We start from the raw sequence: 18,230 nt of genomic DNA, 5'->3' as shown, positions 1-18,230 counted from the left end.
TGTGCTCTCTAGAGCGCACCGACGACTCCGATCAGACTCTGGCTATTGCAGGCCCGATAACGACTCCGGCACAATGGGACCAACTAGTTCCGCCCGGAGACGGAGTCGTCCGGGATCGTAGTCGTCCAGAGTTCTCCGGAGACCTTCAGAGTCTCTGAGAATTGGAATCATCCAGAGTCGCTCAGAGTCGTCCAGAGTCAATCAGAGTCGTCTAGAGCCGTCTAGAGCGGTCCAGAGTCGTCCAGCGTCGTCCAGAGTCGTCCAGAGTCGTCCAAAGTCATCCAGAGTTCTCCAGAGTTCTCCAGAGTCGTCCAGAATCTCCAGAGTCGTCCAGAGTCGTCCAGAGTCGTCCAGGGTCGCCCAAAGTCGTCCAGAGTCGTCTAGAGTCGTCAAGAGTCGTCAAGAGTCGTCCAGCGTCTCCAGAGTCGTCCAGAGTCGTCCAGAGTCGTCCAAAGTCATCCAGAGTTCTCCAGAGTCGTCCAGAGTCGTCCAGAGTCGTCCAGAGTCGTCCAGAGTCGTCCAGAGTCGTCCAGAGTCGTCCAGAGTCGTCCAGAGTCGTCCAGAGTCGTCCAGAGTCGTCCAGAGTCGTCCGAAGTCGCCCGAAGTCGCCCGGAGTTGTCCAGAGTCGTCCAGAGTCCTCCAGAGTCACCCGGAGTTGTTGTTCTTCTTCTGCCAATCCGATTCAACAACTTCCGGTGGTAGCTATAGAGTACATCGGTCACAGAAAGCAACGTGTTGTCGACGCGCAATTCAAGTTTGGAATGAAATCACGTGCTGCTTATCTCTTCGCTGTGCGTAGGCGCGTATGAAATGAACCTTAGCGCAGGTATGTTAGCTAGCGCAAACGGGATTAAACGGCAGAATAACACATACTGAAAAGCGCCTAATACAAGGTTGGTTTGGTTGCACACTTGGTTTGGTTGCACACTTGGGTGCTTTTCGACACAGATTGATGTGTTTAATATTGGGTTGCTTCTTTATTTCTCCACAATTTCTGGCGGCATATACGTATACATACACACGTTTGTCAAGCGAATAGAATATTGATAGCAAAAGAAGTGCATGAGAGAGTGGGCAAAAGGTTCTGGTTTTGTTTTACCGTTTCTTACACGGAACTACTAATAAACCCACTCCGTTTAGCTGTGTTTATTTCTCCCCGATCACATCACAATATTTGCCTTAACCCCTGTGTTAGTACACCTCACACGTTCTCTATCTCTTCGTCCTATTTCAATGTTTAACATTGGTTGCATCAGTGTACATCAATATGAATACCAATATATGAATAGATTGCATAAACGGGATGTGCAAGTGTATGCTTTAGTCTCGGGAGATGAGGTTTATGGCATTGTTTTTGATACTGAAACACTTTTTTTCTCTTTTTTGGCATTTTGTGAAATGCAACAACACTCTATCATATATTTGAATATCTTGGATGCTTTGTGTGCCTTTGGTTCTGGGTATTGGTATTGCGACATCCATAAATATAATATAGTTTTCCACTATGTTTACACTTCCTAGTTTGATTTTCTTTTCTTATAGATATATTTTATATTTTTTTCTCTGTCTAGTTTGATTCGCTTTCCCTATAGATCCCTTATAGATAATTCAATATTTCTTCCTTGCAACCCTTTTCTCGTTTTGCTCTTAGGCATCATGGTTAGATATTTACCCGAAAGGGGGCGCGCGCGCGATTTGCTCGCTATAAAGAGTACATATAAAGTCTCCACTATGCTGCTCCTCCTCATCGATCGCACTCTAGTAGCTACCAAAAAGGAATCTATGAAAAGGGTAACCAATTTCTATCTGTATTTAGAGGTACCAGCCAACTAAAAAAAATAGAACACACTTTCGATATGACACAGTTTCAAGTGATGAATGATATCGTTTTGGAAACTAATTACTAATAACGCCTGTTAATGACTTTCTCTTAGAATGAAAAGCTAGTAGACAAGGGTTGAAAAAGCGCTCACACAAACACGCTCATCTTCTCATTGGAATATTAAAACAAAATGCTTCTGCTTTGCTTAGTTACGATTGGTCAGTGGATAACATTGATGTGGATGTGTGCATAGGCATCTTTAAGTGTACATCAAACGGGATCGTAATCCAATCACGCCATCATTATTTCAGTAGGTGTATTTTTTTATAGATAAATCTTTAACATCAATATCTGTTTTGCACAAGGTACTCATCGTCTTCTATGCTGTCAGCTGCCATTTTATCATTCCAGCAGTACAATTGCAACAATCATTGACCCATCACCCATTGATAGACACCAAAAAGTGCAACAATATCTATATATATATTCTTCAATAAAGGTAGCACACAACATCAAACCACACGGCACACCCGTAGCATATTCATGATGATTCATAGATCGGTGCTTTTTAATGACTATACGGGTTGCAGTTTGCATGTGTCGCAGCGTCAAGGAGATTTAGTCTCGCGTACAATAATCATACAAAAAATAGTTCTCTCTACGCGTGCGTTTGCTTCTATCGTCGTCAGTCTTGTGGGATTGGAAAAAAGTGGTACGATTTATTCGCGTTGACCTTTGGGCACACGCACACAATAGAATATAAAAATGTGTGTGTGTGTGTGTGTGTGTGAGAGAGAGAGAGAGAGAGAGTAAGAGAAAGATAGCGGGGGAGAAGAGATGAATAACTAGACGCTCTTCCTGTGTTACAGTAACACACAAATACGTTCATTCTACAGTAAATTCTACCAGCTACACGCTACACGACCCTTCAGTAGGCTCAGTATAGTGCGCAATAGAACACACCCTCCTACCCTACGAGAATTGGGTAAATACGTCTAAAAGAGAGTCATTACAACACGGTTTGACGAGACAATGTTGTGTGTGTTTTTTTATCCTTTTGTGGAGACGATCATACGCCGCCTGCAGCATGATCGCTTTCTGACAGCGAAACGCTTCACTTTCGGTAGATGGGAACGGCGGTTATGGTTTGTATGTGCATTATCTATTTATATCTTTTCAAACATCCAGCAGTTCCTTAGACACTGATGTGATTATTTGCAACAACAATTATAGACCATCCAATACGATTAACGATTGCCCGCCGCCCTTAACTATTGGGCGGGCGAATGACTTGTCTCTTTCTGTCTTCCCTTTTGGTTAAATATTGTTTGTCTCCGCTTTAGTCACGCTACATGGAAGTTTCATTTTATCACCACCCTCTTGCCATTTTAACGCGGTTTTAGTTTTTTTGTTTTAAGCTCTAGTTTTTTGGTTTTGGTTTTCTCCCGAAGGTGTTTAAACATCCGTTGAAATCGTTGCCAGACGATCCGTCTCAACTGAATCATTTGGATGGTCCACACTGTCCTCGTGTTGCTTGGCGGCAGCTTCTCCTGCAAACACACGCAACAGCATGGCAAGAATACGTTTCAATTCGCATTAGTTTGCTTCACGGAAGAGCGTATTATCTGATACGGGATCGTATTCATGATCATGAAAACAAAGAAAAATACACACGTACATACACGCACAGGGGTAAATTGCACACATCGCTTCATTCCATGCAGGACCGAAATGGAAAAGCAACGGAAGGAAACAACAACAACACATCACTCAACCACAACAATATGCACATGCAAAATAATATGTCGGTGTGTTTTGTTTCTCATAAAAAAAGAAAGTAACCAAAAAATGTGTCTACAGTCATAGGGGATGGGAAAACAAATGAACTGAACACACGGTAATATTATGCATGCACAACCCGTGCCACACACGCACGAAAAAACTCATAACAAATGGACCATATGTAAAAAAATCACTCTTTTTTTCGGCTGTGAAACACGCACAACCCTCATTCGCGTTCGATTGGATAAGGAAAAGAACCATAATTTCATACAGCAAATATTCTTATCGAAACATGCAGCACCCAGAGAGACAGAGCAAAAGATGACGAGGGAATATATTTAATGGTTGAAAGTTCAAAGGAAATATATAAAAATTCACAAAAAAAAAAACAAAAAAAAAGGATCTACCCAAACTACTTCTACAGTATTTCAACAAACAAACTACCATTGCTAACTGTTTTGCCATACTATTTCATGGGGAGGGAAGAATGGGCAACCACAGTTGCTAAAACACTCACCGGAAGCAGCGCTGCTCAGCACGGTCACGGAACTGCTCTCCGCCGACAGGTCTATACTCGGCGGGGGCAATGGAGGCGGCCCCGAATCGATCGTTTCGTGCAACCGTGCCGGTATTGCTGGCGGCAAGCTGGCACACACACCACTGACGACTCCCGGAGACGCTGCGGATGTGCCGCCACCACTGTTGCCGGTATACATGGGCGAGAGCGCATTGACGGTCGGTGCGACAAAGTTGGACGCGATCGGCGATATCCCGACCGCGGAGATGATGCGCGATGAGTTGCCAAAGTTTTGGTGCGGGGCAGGGTAGGGCGGTGGAATGGTGGTACTGCTGTTGCTGCTGTTGCTGCTGCCGGCAATTCGTCGATGCGCCGTTTGAGCTGGAGGAAAAGGAGTTTGGGCGTTAGAAATCAGCGCTAAAATCATGCTCCAGCGATCGCAACAGACCGTATTCAGAAGGAGTAATGTCTATACTGTACAGTGGAGCGAGGTATAATTACGGATTCCAGTGTTTCTAAGTGCGTTTTTGGCGGTGCCATAGGGACCGTTGACTACAAGTGAAAAAAACGGGGTTCGTCGCCTGTCTGCTACAGTACATATATGGGACCTAATTTTCCTCATCTTTCAGAATATTCTCATTGCTCTTAGTCGATAGAAAATATACTACAAGCGCCTTTGAAGCCTGTGTTTGTTTGTACAGGTTCTTGATCGAGAATTATCGCTCGAGTGTCCTATCTCAAATTTTCGATGTGTTCCTGTAATATATGTCCATGTGAAATGGAGGCGCCTGATCAAAATCGGAAGAACGAAATCGAGCAGTTTGAAAGCTCACCCGACATCTCTCACAAGGGTTATTTGATTCTGCTATAATCAATGCAGTTTGCGAGCAGTCATAACAGCTGGAATTATAGCTTGCTAAATATATTGAATACATTCCAGTGTGGATTATAGCTTGCTAGAGCCATAAAAATAAAGCAAGGGGTACCCGTTCAAACTAGAGATGTGCCAAATGTACCAGAACCGTACGGATCATTCAGTTCACGTGAAAAAAAATAAATGAACCGGTGCACAAGAGAAAAAGGCAATGGTTCTTTTGAAAAATGAACATTAAAAAAACATAAAAATTCGTGTAAAAATTCATGATAATTTTTAAATAACGAACAGAAAAACCTTCCAACATTTACAAATTTAGAGACAATACAAGAAATGGTCTATTTTAAACTATTTGTGTGAGTTGCTTTCCAGGGTCGAATGATAGAGTGTTAAAATTGGCTAACTTTTCACGTGATCAGACCAACGGATTAATCCGTAGTTCTACCGATTTTCGAATAGTGACCGATTCACAGACTTTACAGGTGTTTGCAAAAGAACGAAAGAACCGAAATCACGTTCACGTTCTTAGTAATGAACGATTCGGTTCACTCTTCTTCTTCTTCTTCTTTGGCTCAACAACCGATGTCGGTCAAGGCCTGCCTGTACCCACTTGTGGGCTTGGCTTTCAGTGACTAATTGATTCCCCCCCATAGCAGGATAGTCAGTCCTATGTATGGCGGCACGGTCGGTTTGGGGATCGAACCCATGACGGGCATGTTGTTAAGTCGTATGAGTTGACGACTGTACTACGAGACCGGCTATTCGGTTCACTCACGTTCACTTAAAAGAACCGAAATGCCCACCTCTAGTTCAAATCCCTCGCAATGATTAGCAGGAAGCTTAAAGTAGCTAGTGATCAGCGTAACTGGCATGACTTACTAGTAAAAGTAGCTTATTGCAATTAAATGAGATGAATCAGATTGTAATCATCTCTTTGAAAAGTGAAAACTAATCAGAAAAACAAGTATTATCCCATCACAAATTCTCGCTCTTTTTTTAGCACATACCATAGTTCGGTGGACTCCGGAAGGAGCTACTCTCGGGCGGCAGTTCCATCGGTGGCGGTATTTGACTAGGTACAACATCGACGGCACTCTCCAGTATCCGGCTCGCCAGCACCGGGCGTCCGTTCGCATACATCGACATGGTGGCGCTATAATTCGGTGGATTGGTGGGCAGCAGGCCCGACAGATGCCCGACACCACCGGTACCGCCACCGGTCACACCACTGCCCCCCGTAAACCCGCCGGTTGCGTGTGCCGACGACGGTGGTGGATATTGCGGTGGACCCATGAGGCCTCCGGCGGTACTGACACCACCTGAACCACTGCCGGTCGTAGTTCCGGTCGGTCCGACACAACAGTGGGCCGGCGATTGCGAGGGGCTAATTGTTAGACCTGCGCCACCAGCACCACCACCACCACCACCAGCGTGTTGCAGGTATGCCGCGTGTGGATGGTGGAAGTGCGACAGCGTACTGTTCAGGTGCCCCACCAGCCCCCCGTGATGGTGCCCGTGGTGATGGTGATGCATGTTGGTGAGCGGCGGCGGCAGGATCGCCCCAGTCGTCGGGTGTCTCGGTTGGTGGGGGCGCGTTTTCGTCTGCTCGGACAGGGAAAGCAGCTTCTTGACGGCTTGCGGCGAGGCGGCACCGAACTTTGGTGCTCCACTGTTGCCGCTGCTGGCGCTACCGATCGACAGGCTGCTCATGCCCAGCCCGAGCGCACCCTTCTTGCCTTCGCTCGTCGAGCTGGTGCTCGACGTGGTGGAGAGCGTGGGCGATGGGTAGCGCTTGCGCACCTGGACCGTGTTCGGCGTGGTGCCGCCCTGTGCCTCGCACTCCAGCGACAACCGGTGCAGCTCGTCCTCGTCCGTGATGACCTTCATGTTGTTCAGGTACGCCTTGACGCGCCGTACCATCTGCGCTTCTTCGAACATTTTCTTCGGATTCGGGGCGGCCGTTGACTTCTTCCGCCGCTTCACCGTCTGGCTGTGCACGAACGCCGCCGCCACCGACGTAACCGGAGGCGGTGGGGGTGGTGCCGGCGGGGCGAGCATCAAATTCCCACTGCCCGACGGTACGGACATCTGGTTGAGCGCCAGCATTGCCGAGCTCGGGGGCTGACACTTGTACTCCAGCATGGTCAGTATGTCGTACGGCGAGTTGCACATGTGCAGCAGCGTCCGGATCTCCTTCGAGATCATGCGCAGCTTCTCGAAGTTGATCAGGCTGTCGATCTTCGTATCGTTACCGAGATGGATAAACGTCAGATCCTTCTTCACCACCGGATAGAACGGTATGACCGGCTGCTGCGCGTTCAGCTCCGTCTGGATCAGCTGCCGGTACTTGGACATGTTGCGCGACGGATCCATCAGGTCCTGCAGATCGTTGAACAGCTTCTGATACTTTGACGGTAGCTTTTCCCACGTCTGCCGCAGCCGGCTGACCGCCGCATGCCCCAGCCCGCTCACGATCGCAAACAGGCTGTTGAAGTTCTTGCACTCCTTGCAGTGCCGGGCGATCTTGATGAACTGCTTGATGATCTTGCACCGGCGCATCATGTTGTGCTCGCTGCACACCTCCGTCACCACCCAGAACATCTCCCGGTTGACCAGCTCGGCAAAGCGCACCAGCATCGGCTTCCCGTACCGGCTCTTCAGGTTGAACAGATCGTCGATGTACTCGGTCGACTCGATCTGCCGGAAGATGCTAAAGTCCTGCAGCGTCAGCTGTATCGCCAGCTCGTTCGCGTTCAGCTGCAGAAAGTGTACCGCACTCTCGCGTATCAGCTCCGGCGCCACATCGTCCGGCACGAGCGTCTCCGTGATGCCGTTCGTCTTCAGGTAGTACCGCGAGCTGAGCCCGATCCGTTCCGCCAGATTTTGCAGCTGGTCGGGCAGTCGGCGCTGCTTGATCATGCCGCCCTCGCCGACGCTCACCTCGCACAGCGAAAAGTTCGAGCTCGGATCGTGTATGCCGAACTCTTGCAGCGCCAGCATCACCACCTCGTGCGCGGTCGTCTCCTTGTGCACCAGCAGGTACTTGCACGTCTGGTCCGACTTGTACACCTTCAGGATGTGCTCGGGGAAGTCGCTCGCCCGCAGCTCCTCGTAGTACATCGTGCCGCCCGTCTTGGCCGGCACGATCGCCTCCGTCGATTGGGCCTTCGCCGGGGTGGAGGGGTTTTCGCGCAGATCCGGATTGCTCTGGTAGGCGGAGGTCGGTGGCGTTTCGTCCGAATCGGCCGTCGTTATCGAGGAGGTGGAGATGGAGGACGCCTGCGAGGAGAAGTTGACGCTGATACCCGACGACCGGTCGCTGCCACCCTCGTAGCTGCTACCGTTGTTGCTGTTGCCGTTGTTTGCGCCGCCGCCGCCGCTGCTGCTGCTACTGTTGTTGCTGCCTCCTCCACCGCCATTGTTGTGATTGTTGTTAATATTATCATCCTGGAAGACGCTATTCTTTGGCAGTAGGTTCATCTTGATCAGCGCCTTCTGGATGCGCTTCTTGCCACCGAGCGTCATGAAGCTGCCGCCCTTGTTGTTGTTCATCTGGGCGGACGGTGTCGATGCGCCCGAATCCTTCCGCCCGTACTCGATGTCCCGGACGGACAGCGGCATCAGAAACTGGGGCGCCGGCAGCAACCCTCCACCGACCTTGTCCACCAGATCGAGCGACTTCTGCGACTGCAGCAGCTCCGTCCGCAGCCCCTTCTTGAGGTCGATCTTCAGCTTGCTCGAATCACCGTCCGCACTCGACAGCATGCCCTTAAAAGCCCACAGATTGCTCTTGACCGTGATGCTCAGGTGCGTCGTGCCCATCAGAATCTCGAGCGCCCGGGCACACGTCACGTGCTCGAAGCTCTGCCCATTCACCTCCAGTATCTGGTCGCCCCGCTTCAGGCCCGCCTCGTACGCTTTCGTTTTCGGCTCGACGCGCGTAATGAAGATTCCGCCCGGGCCGCCCGAAATCTGGAAGTTCAGATCTTCGTCGCGCGAGCTGCGCGCAAGCGTAACGTTCCTTTCCCGCGCATTGTGCTGCGCGTACACGTGCAGCAGCCGCAGCTGCTCGTACATGCTCCGTTTCTCCAGCGCCGATTCGAAGATTTCCAAAAACTCCATCATCTGCGGATCGGTGTCGAAATCCGTAAAGTGATTGTTTACCCACAGCAGTACGACGCGCGTCACACGGTCGCACAGCACACTGTCCAGCGTCCCGGATGACAAGTGAGACGATCGATCGATCGATACCGTCGCTGCCGTCGCATTATCGACCAGATCGGTCGAGCCTCCGTCCTCGCTGGACCCACCACCATCCACGTTGAACCACTTCAGCAGCTGCTTCGAGATGTCGATCGGATTGTTGATGAAGGTGCGGCATGTGAGCAGGAAGTCTTCAACGTAGTTCGGATCGGTCAGCGTCGTGTCCTCGACCAGCTGGTGCATCAGCCGCTCGACCGTTCCGCGTATCACCACGTATCCCTTGCGCGACCCGTTCTCTCCCGTGCTGTTGCGCAGCTCGGTCACCATCACGACCTGGCCGTCCTCCTCGATCTTGCGTATGTTGTCCTCGCCCTGGTGCTGTATCCGGTAGTAGTCCGTCTGCGTGATGCACACGAACTGACAGTCGTCGCACTTGGTGCGCATCACGCCCCGATGGTACAGCTTGTCCATCGTCGGCATGATGCCGAAGCTGTCGCCGTAATGCAGATACTCGACCTCGCCCGTCCCATGCTCGATCTCCACGTGCCCGTTGATCAGCACGCTCCACGAGTCCAGCTCCTCGCCGTCGTTCATCACGACCGTGCCGGCCTTCTCGACCACCGCAAACACCATCACCGCGCAGAGGGCGCGCCGCACGGCGAAAGTCATGTTGGTGAACGCTTTCAGCTTCTGCGTAAACTCGAGCAGTATCTCAATGTCCTCCACCGTCCGGTCGGTCGGATCCTTTTCCAAACATTCTCGCACCGTATCGCGCACGCTTAAACTCTGCGCAGAAAGGGAGTGACAAAAGAGCGCGCGATTAGTCAAGGAGTTACTCAAGGAGACAGCAGTTTTTTGTACTTACATCTATACTCTCAGCAATGTCCTCCTCGTCTGAATCGACCACGGATTCGACCAGACCGGAGAGATCTACCTCGTCCGAGTCTAGCGACGAGCTCGTTACGGAAGTCATGGTATCTGCCTGGCTGGTATCACTTGAATGAGATAATCGGTTGCCTTTGTCATAAAGCTCTGGATAGATGCTAGTGGTTAACTGCAAAGAGAGATAAAAAAAATCAAAAATAAATTATTCATGTCAAGAAAGCAATGAGAATAATATACGCCCCTTGAAGAACCGTTCAAACACGAGTCAAATTCAGACAAAATAGTACAAATAGTGTGTATGTTTAAGTGTTAGATATAAGAATTAGACATGAGCACTTCCCAAAATAATAATAATAATAATAATAACAACAACAACAAAAATAATAATAATAATAACAAAATTGAATTTATAGAAGAAAAAACTAACTGAAACGTCGTCCGAACACCAACGGTCAATTTGAATTTTTTTCAGCGCTCAAGGATGCGGGCGAAATGTCAGCAAGCGCGAATTCGCCCCGCTGCTAAAGCATCGCGCACGCACACACGCACACAACGCAAACCGATCTCACCAACAAACACGCACACACCACGAAACAGACCGAGAGCGCGCAACAGCGCAAACATCTGTCAAAAATTTTCGACTTCTTCCGCGTTGTGTGTGCGCGTCTGTCCGCCAGTGTTTGGAACGCGTTTCCACCGCATTTAATCGCACTTGTTTTGCTGTGCGCTGTCCCGGGCAACATATTGTACACTTATCGTGTGCATTGCAGACATACAGCACAATACAAGGAAGTAGTGCAACCTCAACGGACGCGTTATTATTGCGCAATAAAAACAACAACGTGCAGTCGTCGGGGTGGTGCCTGTTGTTGTTCTCGTCGACCTTCCACAAACAAGCGCAGTGTGGAGAAGGAAATCCGTGTATCTCGATACACGGGCCACAAAACAGCAGCAGGCTGCACATATGTGTTTGACTTTTCTACGGACAGCTTTCATCGACGTCATAACACGATTGCTGCTGCTGCTGCTGCGCCCTAGGAGGCTCGCGCCGTCCGGATACAACACACGGTGGTGCTGTGCATGCAGCAATCGATAATACGACAGCAGCAGAAAATCAGCCCAGCAGCAGCAGACGACGAGTGCGTTGGTGCCGTTCAAAACTCAACAGCTGGCCGTGTCGGTTGGTTGTGCGCGCGTTGGTGGGACATCTTCCCCCGAAAACAAAGGAAACACCACAAACCGTTTGACCGTAATGGGAAGATTGTTCTTTTCCTTTCCTTGGATGGATAATTAGAATCTGCAGCGGGGAGACAAGCCGCAAATAGTGAACAACTGCCCCTTTCAAAAACCACTCTCATCATCTCGTTCGATCGTGCAACAATAATTGTGCCTTGCCACACTAGGAACACCGTACAAAAACAGCAGCGTGAAGAGACAGGGCCGGAACAGTACATATCAAACGTGAGGTTTTTTGTGCTTGAGGGTGCATAACAGTCTGCTGCAAAAGAAAAACACGCACCCGTGGTTACCCGAGAGCCTATAGCAACCGGGGGACCCCCGCACAACCCAACAACGAAAGCGACGAAACCAAGGGCAACAACACACGGGGGTGGTGCCTGCTGTGCTTGCTGTGGTTGCTATCCTTCTACACACAGGAGAGAGAGAGAGAAAGTGTGTGTGTGCAAACACCGACCGAACCGTCTGTTTCCCGGGGGCGGCTTAAACACACAACATAGACGGTGCAGCATCGAGTGTCATTCTGCACCAAGCGCCACGAGTGTGTGCTGTACAAACTCCGACCAGTCCCTCTCTCTCTGTGTCGTGAAGAGTGTGTGAAAAAACACAGACAGCAGGCGGCAGCAAGTGGGGAAGGCTACAAAGTTACAAAAAAGCCCAACTTTTCTCTCTCAGCACCGCACATCAATGGTAAGCAAAAAGGGTCTCGCGGCGTGCGCGACCCACACACCGAGTTGAAATATCAAAACGTTAGCATAACATTTTGCAACCCTCCTCCACATCCAACCACATTGCCGCTGTCCAACTGTGTGTGTGTGTGTCTTTCTCCCTCTGTTCTGTTGGTTTAAGCATTTTCTAATTTCATTTGCTTTCTTTTTTGGCCCTCAACAACGCTCCCACTGGCTTGTGGTTGGGAAAAAGTAGCCACAGACACACACTGCTATAGCAGCTGCAGGCCAATTTCACCCCCCTTCCCCAAGTCGCGCAACGCACATATTTGGTCAAGGGCAACTTTCGCCGAAAACATTTTGCCAACCCACACACACACGCCGCGCGATGGAAAAATAATGTTTCACCGTCTCCCTCTCTATCGGTGGACGCAGCCCACTTACTGTTTGACCTTTTGATTGTGGTGTGTTTGGTGGTGCTTTTCCAAGCGAAGACCCTTTTCCACATTGCTGTATGAGTTTTCATTTATTTTAATAGTCCCTTTTCGACTTTTTTCCCTCTATTTCACAGGCGTCCGGATCGGTGTCCGTTTCCACAGGGACCAAAACCACCAACAAAACCGGCATGACCGGAACGACGGGAGGCGTTACCGGGGGCACGGGAGGCGGCGGCGGAGGTGGTGGTGCCGGTGGACGCAAAAAGTCCGGCCCCAAGTTCGAGCTGTCGGACGAGCAGCGGCAGGACATCAAGGAAGCGTTCGATCTGTTCGACTCGGAAGGCACGGGCATGATCGACACGAAGGAGCTGAAGGTGGCGATCCGGGCGCTCGGGTTCGAGCCGAAAAAGGAGGAAATCAAGAAGATGATTGCCGAGATCGATAAGGACGGGTCGGGGAAGATTTCGTTCGACGATTTTCTGCAGCTAATGACGGTCAAGATGGCGGAGAAGGACTCGAAGGAGGAGATACTGAAGGCGTTCCGGCTGTTTGATGATGATGAGACGGGTACGATTTCGTTTAAAAATCTGAAGCGCGTCGCGAAGGAGCTGGGAGAAAACTTGACCGACGAGGAGCTGCAGGAGATGATCGACGAGGCCGACCGGGACGGGGATGGGGAGGTGAATCAGGAAGAGTTTCTGAGGATTATGAAGAAAACGAGCCTGTACTAAAAGGAGGGCAGGAGGGAGTGTGCAGTAGGAATATACCAAGCATGCATTTACTATCTTTTGCGCCATTTGTAAGCAACACAGGGAGATGATACACAGGAGAAGAAGGACAATTTAACGTAACAAAGCCAAAACATGTAACAGTATCACCAAGGGATGAGAGAGAGAGAGAAAACGAGCAAGATATGACAAAAGGAGGATTGATAAAAGCACTACAACAAGTATTCGAATTAATCAACGAATTAGTACAACAAGATGAGACACAACAGCAGCAGGTGTGGCAGGTGCAGCACACACACAGGCACTTTTCGAACGAATCTTCCCGATTCCTGTGAATCTCCAGCATTCCATGTACTGTTAGGCAGGGCTCCGGAAGGGGTTTGTTGCATTTAGAGCGAAAGAACACAAAGAAACATTTAAAACAAACAAATAAGGGGACAAAGAGCACCGTTTTCACACTCGCCAGAGAGCGAAAACAAACAAAAAACAAACACAAATGGCTTTACTATATAGAAGGGTAGAACGCGACCTATTTGGCAGGAGCCATCCCTTATAGAAAGATGATGATGCAAAAGCGAGCTAAGCTGCACCAACTGTTGGTCGCCTGGCACACTGCTGCTGCTTCCTTTCCACACACGTTTATTCCTCTTAAAGAGGAGATCGCGCGCGCCCCCAAGCAAGCTTACTTATAAATAAGGGAGGATGCAGCAGTAAATGTGCAAGCAAGCTATATCCATCTCTCTCTCTCTGCTACCCATTATTGATAAGGAAGGGGGGAAAAACGGCGAATACATGATGATCGCATATATTTTAACCCGATGACAAATGTGTTATTGATAATCTCTCGATTAGTGAGTGAGGCGAGTACGTTTAAAAAGTAGAGCAGACAGCACCCACTTTCAGCACATCAGTAAGTCAGTCGTAGCAAGCAAACACAACAAAACGTTACAATGATTTAACAATCCCACCTAGAAATCGGGGTGTCTCTGTCCCCCCATTTTCCTTCTCAGAGTTACTGCTTTCTTCGGTAGATCACGAATCGTGTGGCCGATTTATTAGTAGCAGACAGGCAGGCACACACTTACAGGGTTTTCCAGGAGATCTCATAGCCCTATCTAAGAAAGACACTTTATTGACACTCTTTCTTACACGAAATGAACTTAATGTAATGGGAATTGGACTATCTAGCACCCTTATTGGATAAATCCAATTGGAAATTCCATGGAGCCTGTCCAAAAACGGTGCCATAGAGTTCAATTTCCATCATATGATGTTCACTTCCCAATAAGAACGAGAGAAAGAGGAAGTGTCCCACAACTATGAGAACCCTTGGAAACCCCCTGTATCATAAGTAGAAGCAGTTTACCTCTCTAACGCTAATGCCGTCTTGGTGGCCGCTGTAGGTCGCCGTGTCTTTTTAACCGGGTGGTGGTTTCATAAAGTTTTGGGGTGAAACAAAACTAATCTTAATCAGAAATACAAACACACAACAAACGCACAGAACAACTCGCCTTGCTGAATTAAAGCGATGTTTGATAGAAGCGTAACAGAAAGAGCGCGTTAGACCGATTTTTCACGCACACACAAAAAAACACAAACACACAAATTAGCTCTAAATCCCTCTAAATCGCACGAAGTGGTGTTTTTTTGGTGTGTGAGCTTTTACTAGATGCACACACGCGACAGGATACACACAGTGAATTATTAGGCTGCGTAACGCTTCGCTCTGTCATCAGTCTCTCGCTCTTACTCCGTTCCTCTTGCGATAAAACGCACTTGTAGTGAGTTTATTAAACAAACAAGCCAAGAAAAGCGATTGCGTATGGGAGTAAAATGCATCCGAGCAAAAGATTACCCCCAAAACCCCGAAAACTAAACAGCGACAGAGGTCGGCAACCAGAGCGGAGCTAAAACTGGGAGAGGAATAGATAAAGATGATGGGCTTTTAATGGGAATCGCGTTGCGCCCGTGGTGTGGCACGTTTAATGCTGATAGGGATTTTACCCGGAAAATGTATCATCACAGGGTTGAGGAAGGATGAGGATGAGCTAAAATGCGCTAAAGAATGCAGCAGCTACAACTAAAAGCCAGTAGAGTTACAGTAGGCAGAGCCGCAAAAGAGAGCATTTAAAAAACAAACAAACATTAAAATATACTATTTTTCTTCAACAAATGGTGCCGCTTATTAAATGAATATGAAATCCTTCCCGAAACGGTGTGTTAGTGTATATATGGGGGGAAAAGGGTCCTATTATGAGTCTAAAATAACTCCGATCGAATACCTATTAACCCGTAAAATTGATAGCTTCTCTTTTTGGTTTCTCTAAATTTTAAACGCCTTTCTATATTCTAAAATAGAACACACTGGAAGAACCTGCCCCCCAACACACGTGTTTGGGCAGGTTTAACACTCCCATAACCCAATCTAGAATGGCCTTCGATTATGAGAAAACAAATGAAAAGGGGTAAATTTTTACATGAAATCGTGCCACCAGTCCGAGTGCGTGCCTCTAGCTCATATGTGTGTGTGTGTGTGGATCTATTTCCGGAAGGATCCCACAAAAGGAACCACCCGGAACACACGAGGGTGGTGTCCCACACATAGGAAGCGGCGAACGAACGGCGTAGCTTTCAGACATCCAGCTCCACAGGGCAGAGGCAAAAGACAGAGCTTTTGCTCAGAGCTGCAGTGCTTTAATTAGCTGTCAATCAAATACAGACATTCCTTCCCTATTTGAGATGCCGTTTTACGAATGAACGACCCAGTCTCCCTCCCTCCTCTCTCTCAGCCAGTGGGTTGGAGATGCATTTGGAATATTATCATATTTTCTAAGCGATGAAGCGGACCTCCTCCTTTTCCATTTCGTTCGTGCTTTCGATCGAAGCTTCAACGGGAAAGCGAGGGGGGAATCGATCGAGCGGGCGCGGCAATGCGTTTGTCTTATAAATCATGCATTCGAAATCGAACGTGTGTGTGTGTGTGTGAGGTGGAGTTGTGTAACCGTGACCGTTTTTTGGAGCGCCCGTTGCCCACCAAATTCCACCAGCTAGGTTTGCCTTGTTTTCGCCTCGATAGAGCTCGCGAGAGCAGCACAATGAATATAATGAATAGTAATGATTTCTAAACGTATATATTCATAACGGCAAACGGTGTGGGACGCTGTTTGGCACTACTTTTTGCTAAATCAAGTGTAAAGTTTTTTTTTTCAAGTAATTATTTTATTCACCCGCACACGCACGGAAAGGCGCAGGGTTTTTTTCGACCGCAAATGAGCCCAATCGTTGTTTGCTGTCGGATTAATTGGTGCCAATGACGGCCTAATGTCGGATAATGACGGTGCGGTGCACTGAAGGAGCAAATTGACCATTCGCGATCGATACACACATACAGAAATGGATTCAAAACACCTCTGTGTGAAAGGGAATTTTGACTCCAAAATTGAAGCAATGATATTGAAAGGTAACAAACAGAAAAGAAACCTCACTCTTCGACACTCTACAAGAAATCACAAAAAAAGAAAAAAAAAAACGAGCATTATCAGAAGAGGTTATGCTGAAGGGCCTAGCCCTTTGACGTCCCCTTCGAACACATAAAATTCGAATCTTAAGAACAGAATGAATCATCACAGCAGCCGCCAGTACCAGCGCATACACGACCGGCGCGCGTTTGCTGCTTGAAAGCATCGTTGTCCAGCTTCGTGGCACGATTCATTAAGAGCGTGTCTCCTCCTCCTTCTTACGCTGTCTAATCTAAACGATAGACGACTCCAGACGGCGTGCGTCTTAACGGCGAATGGGCGCTACTCGTTCGAATAGAGCAATAGACATTAACGGCCAACGAACACCAAACCAAAAAAAAACGGAAGGTTCGAATCTTTGGAGAAACACAACGCACAAAAAAACACCACTCAGTGTATGGAATGCATGCATGCATGCACTTAAAAGCCGCTCTCCACCGATAAACCAGACGCGTTCCATCATCTTCCACCAACACGGACCATTAACCCTCCGCCAGCTGCTGCTGCTATTAGCTTCTCTCTACGTGATTTCTGCTTTAAAAGTACGGACGTTTCTCAAACAGTTCACCGTACCCCGTGCTGTGAATAAGACGTTCGATTTTTGCTGCTGCGTTCTGCTTCTGAGTAGCAAAAAATAAGCAAAAAAAAAAGAGAGCAATTACTTCCCCAAAACCGCGTGGAAGATCTTGATGCTCCCAATTGTACCTAAAGAACCGACCAACCACCACTACCACCGCGCGCGGTTAAGGCTAATTAGGAAATAAAAGATCCGCTATTTCTAACGCTACCCCACAGCAGTCCATAGATCAGCGCACGCAGCTGTTCTTTTGATTGCATTCATTTTGGGTGGTTTGGGTGTTTTCAATTCCCACTGGAAAAAGGGAGAAACAACAGGCCGTAGGCAAGAGCAGTGAGAGTAGGTGATTAGTGCAGACTATTTGCAAACTCCTTATGGCAGTTGACCACCGAGGGCAGCACCACCACCAACAAAGCTTTCCGGCGGAAGCAAACGCTAAATGGCAAACTTTCCCGAGTGAAACGGACGGAGAGATTTGCCACAAAAGAAGCACTACTACTTGAACGATAGCGGATATTTCCCTCCCGAGTGGGTCTAAAGCAGGCAGAGAAGCGCTTAAGAGGGAACGCGGGCACCCTCAAAACCTCGAAGATCAAGTGTCTTGGCGCTCCTCTCCAGCGGTCCACAGATATTGCCGCTGTCGGGAGCGGGAGCCTCAATTGGACACTTGATGTAATTGAAGCCGAACCGTTGACTACCGGCGGTCTGGCTGTCTGTCTGTCTGTCTGTGTGACGACCCAGGGCCAGACTAGGGGCCAGGGAATTCCGAACCTTCCCTTTTTAACAAGCAGCAGCAGCAGCAGCAGCTCGTGGGTGATCTTTTCCAACCAATTTTCCTTTTGACTCTGCCAACGCCTACTTGTGAACGTTTGTGATGGTGGTCGGTCGTCTGCTGCCGGTCGACAAATTTGTGCATTTAGCCCTTAACAACACAATGTGACAGGGAGCGCGAGCGACCCCGCGTGCAAGCGAGATTTACCCGG

General features: G+C 48.6%; 2 protein-coding genes across 8 annotated transcripts in view; one reads left to right on the top strand and one right to left on the bottom strand.

Annotated features, from left to right (window-relative positions):
- The window catches only part of LOC1280224 (rap guanine nucleotide exchange factor 2), a 43,824-nt gene that overhangs the window by 4,722 nt on the left and 20,872 nt on the right, over positions 1–18,230 (bottom strand). For 5 of the 7 annotated variants that reach the window (XM_061658841.1, XM_061658843.1, XM_061658842.1 and 2 more), the window contains 4 exons: positions 10,064–10,252; positions 6,003–9,984; positions 4,122–4,502; positions 954–3,372 (listed from right to left, as the gene is read on the bottom strand). In XM_061658841.1, the coding sequence (XP_061514825.1) occupies positions 3,278–3,372; positions 4,122–4,502; positions 6,003–9,984; positions 10,064–10,252 (4,647 nt within the window). In that variant the 3' untranslated portion in view covers positions 954–3,277. Of the gene's footprint in view, positions 1–953; positions 3,373–4,121; positions 4,503–6,002; positions 9,985–10,063; positions 10,253–18,230 lie in introns of those variants that run through there. The other 2 variants (XM_061658847.1, XM_061658846.1) reach the window with 1 other exon arrangement.
- Positions 10,679–15,325, top strand: LOC1280223 (uncharacterized). The gene is made up of 2 exons (XM_061658855.1): positions 10,679–12,009; positions 12,559–15,325. Exons 1-2 carry the CDS (start codon positions 12,007–12,009, stop codon positions 13,153–13,155), a joined length of 600 nt encoding a protein of 199 aa, XP_061514839.1. The 5' UTR covers positions 10,679–12,006; the 3' UTR covers positions 13,156–15,325.

The sequence above is a fragment of the Anopheles gambiae genome, chromosome 3 (genome assembly GCF_943734735.2).
Source record: "Anopheles gambiae chromosome 3, idAnoGambNW_F1_1, whole genome shotgun sequence".
Lineage (NCBI taxonomy): Eukaryota > Metazoa > Arthropoda > Insecta > Diptera > Culicidae > Anopheles > Anopheles gambiae.
This window is presented reverse-complemented; position numbering and strand designations above follow the sequence as displayed.